At 43.9% G+C, this 13,130-nt stretch overlaps 1 protein-coding gene across 1 annotated transcript; it reads right to left on the minus strand.

The window, feature by feature from the left end:
- Nucleotides 1-1,258: 1,258 nt before the first annotated feature.
- GFRA3 (GDNF family receptor alpha 3) lies at nucleotides 1,259-13,130 on the minus strand. Its single transcript, XM_038150631.1, has 8 exons — nucleotides 12,957-13,130; nucleotides 9,371-9,646; nucleotides 8,578-8,670; nucleotides 7,805-8,150; nucleotides 7,622-7,731; nucleotides 6,318-6,452; nucleotides 5,212-5,342; nucleotides 1,259-4,905 (listed from the first exon to the last, which is right to left on the minus strand). Exons 1-8 carry the CDS (start codon nucleotides 12,997-12,999, stop codon nucleotides 4,771-4,773), a joined length of 1,269 nt encoding a protein of 422 aa, XP_038006559.1. The 5' UTR covers nucleotides 13,000-13,130; the 3' UTR covers nucleotides 1,259-4,770.

A 13,130-nucleotide genomic window follows, 5' to 3' on the forward strand; every position in this document is an offset into this window, starting at 1 on the left:
GTGCGAAAAGCAGTCCGTTTGTTTACCAGGAATTTAGATTCCCATTACTGGCGGAATTAGCAGCGAGCTATTAGTCTGATTCAAGCACTTAACAATTGCTGATCATCTCCTCCTAGCTTGGGGATAATGGAGGTGATCAGCTGTAAATGGAAAGTATGTGTGGCTATTTTCATGGAGGCACTTGGAGAAAGTGCAGCATCCCCTGACCTCTGCTAACCCTGGGGTTTGCAAGAAACCCAAACACCAAGTCACTTCCTGGAGGAGAGCTAATCACCTATCAGAAGAGCTTCCATTAGAGACTAACCAAGCTCAGGCTCAACCGACCCTGCCTCAAATGAAAAAAGGTTCAGCCACAAAGTCCCTGGGGTAGAAGTGATTAGCCTCTGATTGTGTTTACCAGGATCTGTTTCAGTGGGGGAGGCAGCTGTGGAATAGCTTCGAGTTGTGATTCCGTAGCAGTGCTGAACTATCCTGTGGAGCTCAGCAGTGCTGATTAGCTTCCTCCTTCTCCACTGTTTTCCCCAAAAGCTTTGCCTGGTTCATGGACACCTCAAAGATTACTTTGACAATTCTCCTTTTTTATTCTGTGTAGTTTATTGTGTAAAGTTGCCTACCATTTTGGCAAATAGAGTGACATGATTTTTAGGATGGATTGACAAAGATGCTTTCATTCTTTATAGATGCTGAACCTGTAGCCCTTTCCTATCAATTGAAAGTTACCTTTTATTGTCAGCTGATTTTGAGAGGTGTGCTGGAGACCTGTAGCCAGGAATCACTGTTTGAAACCAATAGTGCTTTAGCTTTTTGTCATCTGCAATAACATATTGTTCCCCCTTCGAAAAGGAAAACTGCAGACACTTGATTTTTACTAAAACATAGGCATTTCTTGGAGACAGTGGGAATTATTTGAATGAGGCAAGGACACTATTTTTGGACTTGCAAAATCAAGGTTTATCTCTGGCATCATCTTGCTTATGACCTCGGGCAAGAAATGAGAATTGGTTCTCCCACTTGTCACAAGAAACCACTTATCTAACAGTTGGCTGAGCTCACTGCTGGAGGACTATATGAATGCCCTTTGTAAATGCTACATTAGATCACGTAAAGAGACCTAAGGCTCTATCTGAAGTACCTGAGAGTGAGTGAAATCTGTAGAAGTTAAGATTGCTTTGTAAGAGATTCTAACTCTGTTCTTTGAATTTCTGTTCCATAATGCCTCCAGCAGTGGAGATAAGGACTGTAGCTTCTATGAAATGCAAAGGAAGGCAGGAGACTTCTAGAGTTGCAAGATAAATTTTATTAGTCAGACCTCACATTATTTTACTCTTTAAAAAATCTACATTACAGTAATTAGAAGGTTCCCTCCTCCTATATGCTCGCTGAATGCTCATTTTTAAGACTGTCTGGATAGAGAATTTTTATTGAATTAATTTTGTGTCTTGTGGATTATCTTTTGTGAGGCTCTAGGTGCTCACAGGATGTTGTTTTCCACTTTCTGGGAACAGAAGCTGAAGAGGGGTTCTTAATTGCCCTGTACTATGGTTAGTAGGCTGTTCTGAATGGGTTTAGGAAATGTGCCAGTCTTGGAACATTGACGGTGCTGACAGAACTGAATTGATAGTGATACTGGAGTGACATTTGTAGTAGCAGTTAAGTTGTGCATGCATTTATGCTGTATAGTTGAAAAACTGTGATATATGGAGATCAGGTGTTAGAAAAGTCTAAGTGAAAATGGGTTTGTAGTCACAACAGTGCGAGTACCTGTGAATGAAGGCGTAATTAGAAGTGAATTTTGCTTGCAGTTATTGATGAACAAGCTAAGAGGCAGCTGTGTATATAAAGGTTCATGAAAAAAAGGACACAGGATGCTTGGGGAAAAAAAACCAATAAACTGACATGTTTTGTTTCAATTTCAGTCTAGAGTATGATTTGTCCAAGTGTCAAGCATTATCCTATACAATCCAGGATATGACAGAAGACTGCAATTGCAAAAAATAACCTTCTTAGTAGGAATTTAGTGCCCTAAACATGAACAATAAAATGCTAATCCCTTTTTGCATATCAACCTGTTTTACAGCACTAAATTTGGGAAAGAGGGAAGATCACAGCACAGATGAGTGGGAGATCAGTGCAGTACATTGTGTACCAGTGTGTGTGGTACAGATCACTCAGAAATCTACTCCATTATTCTCACAAATACTCTCTGTTGTGTGTGGAATAGTGAAAAGAATAACATTTTCTTCTTCCCTGTCACTCTCCATTAACTTCCAGAGATGACAGATGCTATTACATTACAGTCAAGAATCTTGATACAGTCCCACCATATGGAGGATGGTCTAATGTACATACTATATTAGGGTTACACGGACTCTATTTTTATTAACTAATGGTGGCAAACATGTGGAAACAGTGCTGTCTCTTGCTCCAAATAGCCATATTTCAGTAGGTAATGAGAAATATCAGCATTAGTACACCTGTTTATTAAGAAAACATATTCATTCCTACTGCATGTAAATAATACATTTCTTCTCTATGTGACAGAGGAGAAGATGCTGCTGCATGCATGTTTTCTTTGCTCTACCTGCCTAGGAAATAAACAGAAGTCTGGAATTGGAAATGGAAATATCACCACTGAAGAAGGATAATTACTTTGATACACATGACGATGTAAGATTCTGTAATAAGGTGTCTGACAGTGACTGTGCTTTCCTGGCAACAGATAAAACAGGATAAAAAGAAATACTCAGCTACTCTGCCTGTGTTCAGGATTATAACCTTTTTTGGATGTCTATAGTATTATTCAGATCTGTTGCCTCTCAGTATAAGCAACGGGCTCTACATGTGTGCATGGAGGAGCTGTTTTGAGCTGAGTTTCTGGCTATTTGAAAATGTTGGCTGGCTGGTGAGGCAACTCTTGCACACAATTGATTGCAGACTGTTAACCTATGCTCAGAAATCAATATTCACTTAACACCACATTTTAACAGACAAATCAGTACAAACTAACAGCAGTTACACAGCGCACACATTTACATTCAGAATAAACAAGTTATGAAACAGTGCTTGGCAGAAGAGGAAGATGGGGCAAGTGGCTGGAAGGTGACAATGGTAACTTGAATATGTAGACAGATATAAGGAGATTCTTGCAACTGTATGTCCCAGGGGTTGTGGTCAATGCGCCTTCAATGAGCCAAACATATTCTCTAAGGGTTACAGAGAAGGTTTGTCCTGAGGCCAGGCAAGATCATCTTTTGCTAGATAAGCCTAAATCTACTGGAGTTGAGCACCATTCATCTTGAACAACAAAACCCAAGTGTGTTGGTAGCTGTGGTAATGGATTACGTGTATGTTGAAGGAACAACAGAATGGAGCATAAACTCTAGTATAGTGTTCTTGATTTGGACTGGTATTTTTCATATACTTAAAAGAATAGATTTGAAAAGGGAAGTGAAAGTAACCCAGAGATGGTGTTTACCATGGACTTCACATGTATATTTATTGAGCTTTACTTGCAACCCACCCTGAAGCAGGGACTTTGTAGTCTTTAGGATGATATGCTCTATGCCTTCATAGGCTTGGGAAATGGATACCAACAAAACTCATTAAGTGTAACAAGTCCAAGTGCAAGGTCCCACATCTGGTTTGGGGCAACCCTCAATATCAGTACAGAGTGGGGGAGTGAAATGGATTGAGATTAGCCCTGAAGCAAAGGACTTGGATACATGGCTAGATGGAAAACTAGACATGATTCGGTAAAATGCACTTGCAGCCCAGAAAGCCATCCTGCAGCCTGGGCTACATAAAAAGAAGCATGGCCAGCAGGCTGAGAGGTGATTCTTCCCCTCTACTCCAGCCCACCTCCTCATCCAGAGTTCAGCGTTCCAGCTCTGGGGGGCCCAGTACATGACAGATGACAGACATGGACCTGTTCAAGCAGGTTCAGACGAGGCCATGGAAATTATCAGAGGGCTAGAACTCCTCTCCTAAGAAGAAAGGCTGAGACAGTTGATGTGGTTTGGCCTGGAGAAGAGAACGCTCTGTGGAGACCTTGTTGTGCCTTTTCAATACATCAGGGGGGATGATAAGCACTGAGAGAGACTTTTTTTCCAGGGTCTCTAGGGACAGGATATGGAACAACATTTTTAAACTGAAAGAGGGTATGTTTAGATTGACTATTACGAAAAAATTATTCCCTGTGAGGGTGGTGATGCACTGGCGTAGATTGTCCAGAGAAGCTGTTCTTGCCCCATCCCTTCAAGTGTTCAAGGCCAGGTTGAATGGGATTTGCAGCAACCTGGTCTAGTGGAAGGTAGTCCCTGCTCATAGCATGGGGGTTGGAGCTAAATGATTTTTAAGGTCCCTTCAAACCCAAACCATTCAATTATTGTATGCCTGAGGAGGAGCTTCAGATGGTGGGATGGTCAGAGACACTGTCAGGTCATCCCTACAGTCAGAAACCAAAATCTGCACAAATTCTGAAAGAAATCAGACCTTTGATTTAGCCTATTAAGCTGGAACATTAGCCTGTTACTCAGAATGTGTACACAGCAGAAGCAATGGTGAGAACTGTACCTGCAGAGCTCAATGCAAACTGACAGGGGGAAAGCGGGGTGCAAGTATGTGGGAGGTTTCCAGTGATTGCCATTCTGGGTTAAGGCCATTCCTCTTGTTGAAAGCCTTCTGTTTCCCAAAGGTAAATCTGTATTGGGACATGCCTGGATATGGATTAATATTAATAATATGAGAAGGAAAGATTCCATTTATGCCACATTAATGTGGGCTAAGCAACAGGGGCAGGAACAGAGCCAGAGAAGGCCAGGAAGTAGCAGCTCCAGAAAATACAGAGGAGGCCATAGGCATACTGCTCTGTTTGGAGCTGTCTCGTTGTGTCTTCCCTTCAGCCACCTAGGAAATAAAAAGGAGAGATGAATCCCAGTTAGATACATTTATGCTCAAACTTCTGGCTGCAGAACCTCTGGTTCTGAGCACTTATGTGAGACTATTGAAACTCCTGTGGCCAGACATACAGCCTCCTATTTTTGCTTGTCTATGGAAGGACTAACTTAAGGTAGAGTAGTCTGTGTTCTGCATGCACGTGGCATCCCTTGGTTTGATGTCCAAAGTCACATATTTCCAGATCCAAGGTTTTTCAACTACTCTCTCTAGGCTACTTGACTCGCTGCTTTGTGAAGGCAACAAAGCATTGCGTACCTGGGACATTGCCGAAGAGAGAGATGTGCTGGCACTGTCTCCTTGGAAGCTTAGGGAAGATGAATAAAATAAGTCTTCCTGTCTTTCTAGAGCTGTCTGCTTCAGGTGCATTTGAGACCAAATGGTATTTTCTGCAAACAGAAGTAAAGTAAGAGTCTTACTGTGCTTTTCTTGTGCACACCTTGGAGTCTAGTGAGCAGAAGTGTAGAGAAGCTATTTTAGGAAAGGCACTCACAGGCTGTGTGGCTTTGATTTAGAAAATATGTATTCTCTGTTTTGTGAATGGCCTGTCAGTTTGTGGGTTTACTTGTGAGATTGAGCAAACTGCAAAAACAGTTTGAACTGTACTTGAAGACTTTTGGACTCCTCTGCGAATTTCTCAACTCTGTATTTTCTAAGGGGCAGGTTTGTAGTATCTCAGATGAGATTATTAAATTGTAGATGTGTCTATAGTGCTGGGTGTAAGGCTCTTATATACTGCAGGAGGCGGGTTTAAATATTAATCATTTATGTAATGATGCTGTTTTATATCCTTTTAAAGCTTTTACAAATATAAAATATTTAAATCTCATTAAGGTATGTTGCTAAAATGCTAGGGAAATAAAAGAAATACAGACTTAGGATTACACAGTTGCATATAACAGGACTTTTGCAACTGCTATGCTGAATCTAGTAACAGGCTGCATCAGGAGCTACTTATCCTGACTGAGTAAATGAGGGCCAGGGGTGAGTACAGAAACAGAGAATGAGGAGGGAAATCCTGACCCCATAATCCTGGTGCACAGATGTGGTTACTCAGCAACCTATGGATACAGCATGTCTCACCTCCCCTTGGTGATGTTTTTGCATCATTTGATGTGCCCTTCATTTGAATGATGTTTGGAAATAGCTTCAAGGGTGTTCAAGATGAACAGAAATATTGCCAAAAGATACAGAAACAGTTCTTAGAGCAGATCCAGGCTGGTCCCATAGATTGCAGAGGAGATCATGGAGACATTGCAGAAGACAGAACTATACATAGGAGCAGTGCAACACAGGATCTTGAAACCACAGAATTTAAATTGCTCTCTGCTGAGCTGTTTCTCTGTGATGTGACTGATGCTTACCAAGGCATTTGTTGCTCTCAAACATGTCGAGTATCTGGTCACACTTCTCCTTCTGGTTGCCGCTGTTCTCACATGTACACCACAAGGAAACCTCCACACTGGAGTTACTGACATAGTTGGGTGTCATGGGTGTGCCTGTCACAAACCCCCAGATGAAAGAAGTGTTATGAATCATGTTATACTGAAGGAAATGCTGCCCTGGAGGCAGAAGCCTTCCACTGTGATGAGCATGTTACCCAGGCAAGGTCAGGAGTGCCAGCTAGGTGGCCCAGGCTTGATGATCCTACCTGAAGTCTGCCGAGCTGTGAGAAAGTGTTGAGCTTGCTACCCCTGACACAGGCACTCTGACATGTATTGAGAACTGAAGCTGGTGCAAGCATTGCATTGTGACGTGTACACAGTAGAAGCAATGGTGAGAACTGTACCTGCAGAGCTCAGTGCAAACTGATGGGGGGAAAGCAATTTAATGGTCCAAGCATTAAATTGTGAAGGATTTTTGTTTTAGGATGTGAAGGACTTGCATGGACTCAGCTGACATATGGCAGCAAAAGGTACTTTTGCTTCTTGTGTAACTGGCAATGCTGTGTAGCCAGCTGTCTTGACAAACAAATACTGCACACCTGTAGTACCTGTGGCACCTGTGTCACTCAGGCAGTGTTCCTTTAGCTCAAAACTAGCAGAGCCATCTGAAAAAAATGAAGGTAGGGTCTAGATTTACAGCTTCTGAGGTACTGCTGCTCTTTACATCCTCTTTTGAGCTACTCTGAAAATGCTTTAGTAGGTTAGTAGATAGAAGGAAGGTCATCTTTGGTTTTAGTTATTTACTAACAGCTGGTAGTCCTATATTCTGGCTGGCTCTGAGAACATGGTGCGCACAATACTAACAAGCCTTCAGGAGTCTAAAAGTCAGGCAGTGATGGAATGCTGTGTTTAATCACTGCTACGATGGGATGTAACTCCAGCATTAGGTATGACAATTACTTAGTTCACACAAGCCCACAGAGCGCTGTTGCTGAGGCACTTGGAGTGCTTTGCACCAGCTGATGATGCAAAGAGGCATACAAAAATCTCAGGCAGGGATGGGGCAAAGTACAGCAAAAAATGCCATGGAAGAGCTCTCTTTGGACTGCATTTACCTGCAAGGCAAGGGAGAGCACTAGCATCCATCAGTAAGGCATATTCACCAGTATACTGAGTACTGCCTCCTGCAGGAGACCAGAATGGTCCTTCACAGCATCAGAGAGTGCCTGCAAGTTTGTGACCTGAAAGCATCTACCCTCTATGTTCTTGTGGATATCACTTACCAATCATCCCCATGTAAGCCTGCAGGCATGCAGCATGGTTGTGCAGAGAGCAGCCATCTGGAGACATGTCTACAGGTTGACAATTTTGTTGGAAGTCAGCCAATCGGGATCTGTAGGAAGGAAAATGAGACCATCAGTGTCGATGTTGTTCTCTTGGATAACATCCTCTGCTGCCTGACGTACTTGCAGATATGGTCTTCTAAGCAGGAGTCCAGAAGCCAGAGGCAATTTGGTTTGGTGTTATACTGGAAAGAACAATCAGGAACAATAGTTTTGCGCCGTCTTTCTCCACAAAATTCATCTTGACATGGACAGAACAGGATCCTTTTGGTGAAATCCTCAGGAACTTTCTCAAAGAAGTTCCTTAGCCCTCTGTGGCACTTGCGCCGGTCACACACATCCTCACTTCCTGCTCCCTTGGTGCAGATGGAGGCATAGTCTGTGCGCAGACGAAAACACTTCTTGCTCAGATTACAGACGTGTGTTGCTCTCAGACATGGATTTGTTGCATCTCCTGCTAAGTGTGAGCCTATAAAGCCAAAAGAAACACAAAAACCATTAAGCAAGTCTCCAGAAGAGATTTTGTATGGAAGCAGGAGTACTCCTTTCTTGATGGTCAGATTTGAAAAATCAAAAACAACAAAGCAAACTAGTCCTTCTATGTGCCTGCAGTATGACACTGTAATTATACTAGTTATGAAAGAGTATTTTTTTTATTGGTTCATAGTAGGGTGCTTGTTTCAGAAAATGGATCATTGTGGGTTATTACTGGTTTCATGGGCCTGGATCTGTGGCTTTATTTACGCGTGGGAGGAGTGACAAATTTAGGCAAGTAGCTAGGAGTAGGCATTCATCTGATTAACGGGGCCATTACCCCAAACTGTTCTTAATAATCTTCAGCCCATGAAAAGATAGGAGAGGGCAGCATTATATCATGTAACCATTACAATTCTTACCTGATACCAGCGCGGCCAGTTTATTATAATCTGTCTTCCAGTGTTCTTCATTTGCTGAATTCTCATAGGGAGAGGTCTCCAAATTGAGATAACCTAGGCAAGAGACAAGATATTTAATGCAGTGGGAGATGGCAGAAATGCTTTATGACCAGCTTTATTTATTTGTTTCTTTATTTATTCTTAAATGGATATTTTTCTTATTTATGCCTGGTTCTTTCCTCAGGCTGGATTTCAGAAATGCTCTGTCTCACTCAAAGCCAAAAGCCAAGAATGGTTATTCTGGAAATGTGAAGCTATTACTGTATAAAACCCTCATTACATTTTGTCCAGCTGGAATTTGGTCTGTCTAGTCATTTGGATTTTTCAGCTTCAGTAAGTGTGAGGAGCTGAGCACCACAGGCAGGCTCTAGTGGGAGGTCAAGTACAAGCATCCCACAAAAGAAAGCAGCAGAACACTTAGGGATGCTATGGCAATATGTGTCATAATCACACGTGTTTTCAGTGATGGACAGACAGGACCGTTCTGAGGTATTTTTCACAGCACTAAATCTAACTATCTCAGTGTAGCTATCTTTGTCTCTCAGGTTTGCTGGTGTATTTGAAGGGCTGGTCCCATACCAGATCAGTTTTCTCTGCTTATCAAACAGAGTAGTAACGAATTCTCTTTACTAGGAGATATGGTTCTGGAGCAATTACCTATAGTGCTGAGAAGTGGACTTTGACGGTTGTTTTCACCTAGGGGGTGGGGGTAAGCCTTACTAGTACCTTGTAAATTTATATTACTTCATCTCACCATCTGTCATGCTGGAGTGAACGGTCCAGAAAATGCGTAAGCAGTGCTCCTGTCTCTTCATGCGCCGGTGACACTTGCAGTGCAGCAAAGAGCTGTTCCCGAGGTCAAGCTCTGCATTCAGACATCTGACCCTGCTATCGTGATCCAGTGAAAGGAGGCGAGTCTTGGCCAGGGCACAGTTTTCCAGGGTCCTGTATGTGGCATTGCAGGTGGAGTCAGAGAGGCAGAGCTGCTCTGCCATGACACAGTCGCTGCTGGGCAGAGCCATGAGGTCTCCTGATCAAGTAGAGAAAAGACTGTTAGGACCCTGGTCAAAATGAATGCCACACAAGCATCTTGTCATTGTTCTACAGGGACTCCTTGCAAGAAACAGAACTTGTCAGGATCTTTCATGTGGAATAGTTGAGGGACACAAGAGCTGTCTCCATTTAGAAAAACAAAGGATGAGTATAAATGAAAGAGGGAACTAAAGGTTAAATAAAAGCCTCCATTATAATTTTGTTCAACTTGGCTGGGATCAGGGATTGCTCTGTATTTTGGGGACTAGTAAATCCCTGTGAGACCTTGGGGTTGCTGAGGCCTGCTTTGAAGAAGCTCTTCTATCTGGCTGCTGAAAACCACAGTGCAATAAGCACATAGTAACACCATACTATGTACTGTGAGTCAGTACTGCTGCAATTACTAAAGTGTATGCTGGTCATTAAGAGATGTACTGAGAAAACCATTTCTAGGGTATAAAAACAACTACTTTAATGAGCCTGAAGACTTAAGAATGTGTATTCTTTGCATAATAAAATGAATCCTTAACAAAGGATGCAAGTAGCTTCATATGGAAGGGCTGATATGCAGTCAATTAGAGTACGCAGAGCCCAGTCCCTAAAATCCCTGCCGAAAATGCAGATGAAGGCTTGGCCCATAAGAACCTCATGAAGTTCAACCAGTCCAAGTACAGGTGCTGCACCTGGGTCAGAGCAATCCCATACCCAAGTCCAGACTGGAAGATGAATTGAGTGAGAGCAGCCTTCCAGAGGAGGACTTGGGGATTCTCAGGGGTGAGCTGGTCATGTGCACTTGCAGCCCAAAAAGCAAATATGTCCTGAGCTGCATCAAAATCAGCACGGCCAGCAGATCAAGAGAGTAGGTTCTGCCCTCATGAGACCCCACCTGCAGTACTGCATCCAGCCCTGGGCCCCTCAGCACAGGAAGGACATTAACCTTGGCATGGGTCCAGAGGAGGCCCAAAGATGCTCTAAGGGCTGGAGCACCTCCTGCTATGAGACAGATTGAGAGAACTGGTGTTATTCAGCCTGAAGAAGGCTGCAGGGAGACCTTCACTGGATCCCCTTTCAGTACTTAGAGGGGACTTCAAAAAAAAGAGGAATAGCAACTTTTTATACAGGCAGATAGTGATAGGACAAGGGGGAACAGTTTTAAAATAAAAAGACAAGATTTAGATTAGATGTTAGGAAGAAGTTATTTACTCAAAGGGTGGTAAGGGCCTGGTAAGGTGTCCCTGTCCATGGCAGGGGGGTAGACCAAGATGATCTTTATGGTCCCTTCCTGCCCAAGTCTTTATATCATTTTGTGATTATGTTGTCATGGGTAGATGAATTCAGTCTGTAATCTTTCTTCATTTTTGCAGTATAGGAATCTATGTTTACAGTACAATTACAATGAAGTCTTGAAACAAGATGGTTTCCTATTAAAATTTATATGTAGGCTGGTATGTTTCTTCCCTTCAGGTCAATATTCCTGGCTTTTGGAAATGACTGTGCTGAGCCTTACATCTACCTTTAGTGTTCTTTGGGTACATCATGTTACTTATCATTCTCTTGTTTAGCAGGTCCAGTAGTATTATTTCAGTCTGTCATCATTATAAATTAGGGGGAAATCTCAGTACAACTTATATTGCCCAGTGTACCATCTTCCCCATGTAATTTGTTCACCCACTTACTTCATTTTTGCTAGCTTCATCAATTTATTTGCTGCAAGCAATAAAATGCCAGCCTGCTTCTCAAAGTTTGTACCTTCCCTACAGCTCAGTAATATTATCTAGGTACCTCTGTCTCACAAATTTTCTTTGTTCTTCCAGCAACTTACTGTACTTTGTAATTCATCTGGCTCTTGCATAGAGACTTGATGACTTTTCAAACTCCCTGAAAAATCTCTCATCAGGGATCCTTTGTATCCAGCACAGTGGGTTCAGGTGAAGGGTTCTAAACCTCAACTTTAAAATAGTCCTCCTCTATACACATAATTTACTCTCTGTGCATTCTTATAAGCCCTGAAGTTTGGCAAGTTGTTTAATTTTTTTTTAATTTTGTCTTAGTAGTCCAGTAACAATGTGAAAGAATGAGAAAGCTAATTCTTTCCTAGATCTGTGGTCTAGGTTGCAGAACATGTTAAAGATGTATGTGTATGGGAATCCCATCTGTAGTTAAAAAAAAAAAAAAGTTAAAAGGTAATAACCAGTTAACACATTATGATTATTTATACCTTAGAAAAAAAATTGATAGGTAATACAATATACCTTTATTCTTCATTTTCAATGTCCTGTCATATAGAGATGTCTATCTTGTTTCCCCTGGTGCACCATGCCATTTAAAGAGATGACAGTTATAGAAGGGAACCTTTCCTTTATCAAACACAGTTACCAAAGAAGCATTGGCATTTGGACATGGTAAATTGTGGGAAATCTTTTGCAATCATGTGGCTGCCAGTGGCTACTGTAGTGTAAGTGTGGCAGCCCATCTTTTAGCAGTCAAAAAGCTGCAACTTTTTCTGAGAGCAAAACACCACTAGACAGAAACTAGGAATGCTTCAGAGCAGTTTCTACTTTCCTTATTCCTAGTCACATCAACCCTGAAGACTGAACAAGAGATGAACTGGGTAAAGGAATAATTTCAATCCTCAGCTCTTGTCATTTGGCAGTAGTAGGAGGCAGAGTAGAACAATCAACTGCATCTCTGCAGGATTTCCTTGGATTGGTCTTCGCAAACCGAGACTAGTCTCGGAAAACTATGGGCCTGAAGCATTTCAGAGGGCAAAGGAATCGGGGGTAGGTATCAAAAACTGCTCTGGGCGAAGCCAGCGATAGCACGGAGCGGCCGGGACCAGCTCAGGCTAACGAATCTCCGCGTTGAGCCCATCCGGCCGCACTCAGGGATCGGCTCCCGGCATCTCCTCTCGTCTTCTCACGCCTTGCCTCCAGGGCAGACGGTCCCCTCCCCAGAGCGTCCCTCCAGTTTGACCGCAGCCATAGCGGAGGTTCCCCGTTCCCCGTTCGGCCCGAAGCAGCAGCCGCCTTTCCTTTGAATCGCGAATTCCTGCCCGCCGCCGGCGCGCGGGGCAGCTGGAGCCGGTGGCCGGGAGAGCCGCGCAGCTGTTGGAGCGCCGCGCTCGGGACGCGCTCCGCGCCCGCCCGGGGTCGGGGGAGCAGCGGTCAGCCCTGGCGACCGCGACCCCGGCGCCGCCCCTGCAGCCCGCGGCGGGACCGGGGTGCCAGCGATGCCGCTGTCTGCCCGCCGGGAGCGGGACGGGGTCGTGCCGCCCTGCCCAGCCCACCCCGCGCCCCGGGCGCTGTTACCGGCTCGGGAGAGAAGCAGCCCCAGGAGCAGTGCCGGCCCCATGCTGGCGGTCAGTGGCTCCGAGCGCCGGGGCTGCAGCTCGCATGCTGCGCGCCGCCCCGCCTCGGTGCTGCTGAGCCCGGCCCGCCCCGTCGAGGTGCGGGCAGCGAGCGCCGCCCCCGGCCCGACCCACC

The sequence above is a fragment of the Motacilla alba genome, chromosome 13, assembly GCF_015832195.1.
Source record: "Motacilla alba alba isolate MOTALB_02 chromosome 13, Motacilla_alba_V1.0_pri, whole genome shotgun sequence".
NCBI lineage: Eukaryota > Metazoa > Chordata > Aves > Passeriformes > Motacillidae > Motacilla > Motacilla alba.

Bases quoted from the DNA above. Each gene is read 5' to 3' on its own strand.
- GFRA3 (XM_038150631.1), bottom strand. From the start codon at position 12,999: ATGGGGCCGGCACTGCTCCTGGGGCTGCTTCTCTCCCGAGCCG. The intron at 5,343-6,317 runs GTAAGCATCAGT...TTCTGTTTGCAG, and splicing joins TGAGAGCAACAAATGCCTTG to AAAATACCATTTGGTCTCAA. The intron at 4,906-5,211 runs GTACGCAATGCT...TTTATTTCCTAG, and splicing joins TCTCTTCGGCAATGTCCCAG to GTGGCTGAAGGGAAGACACA.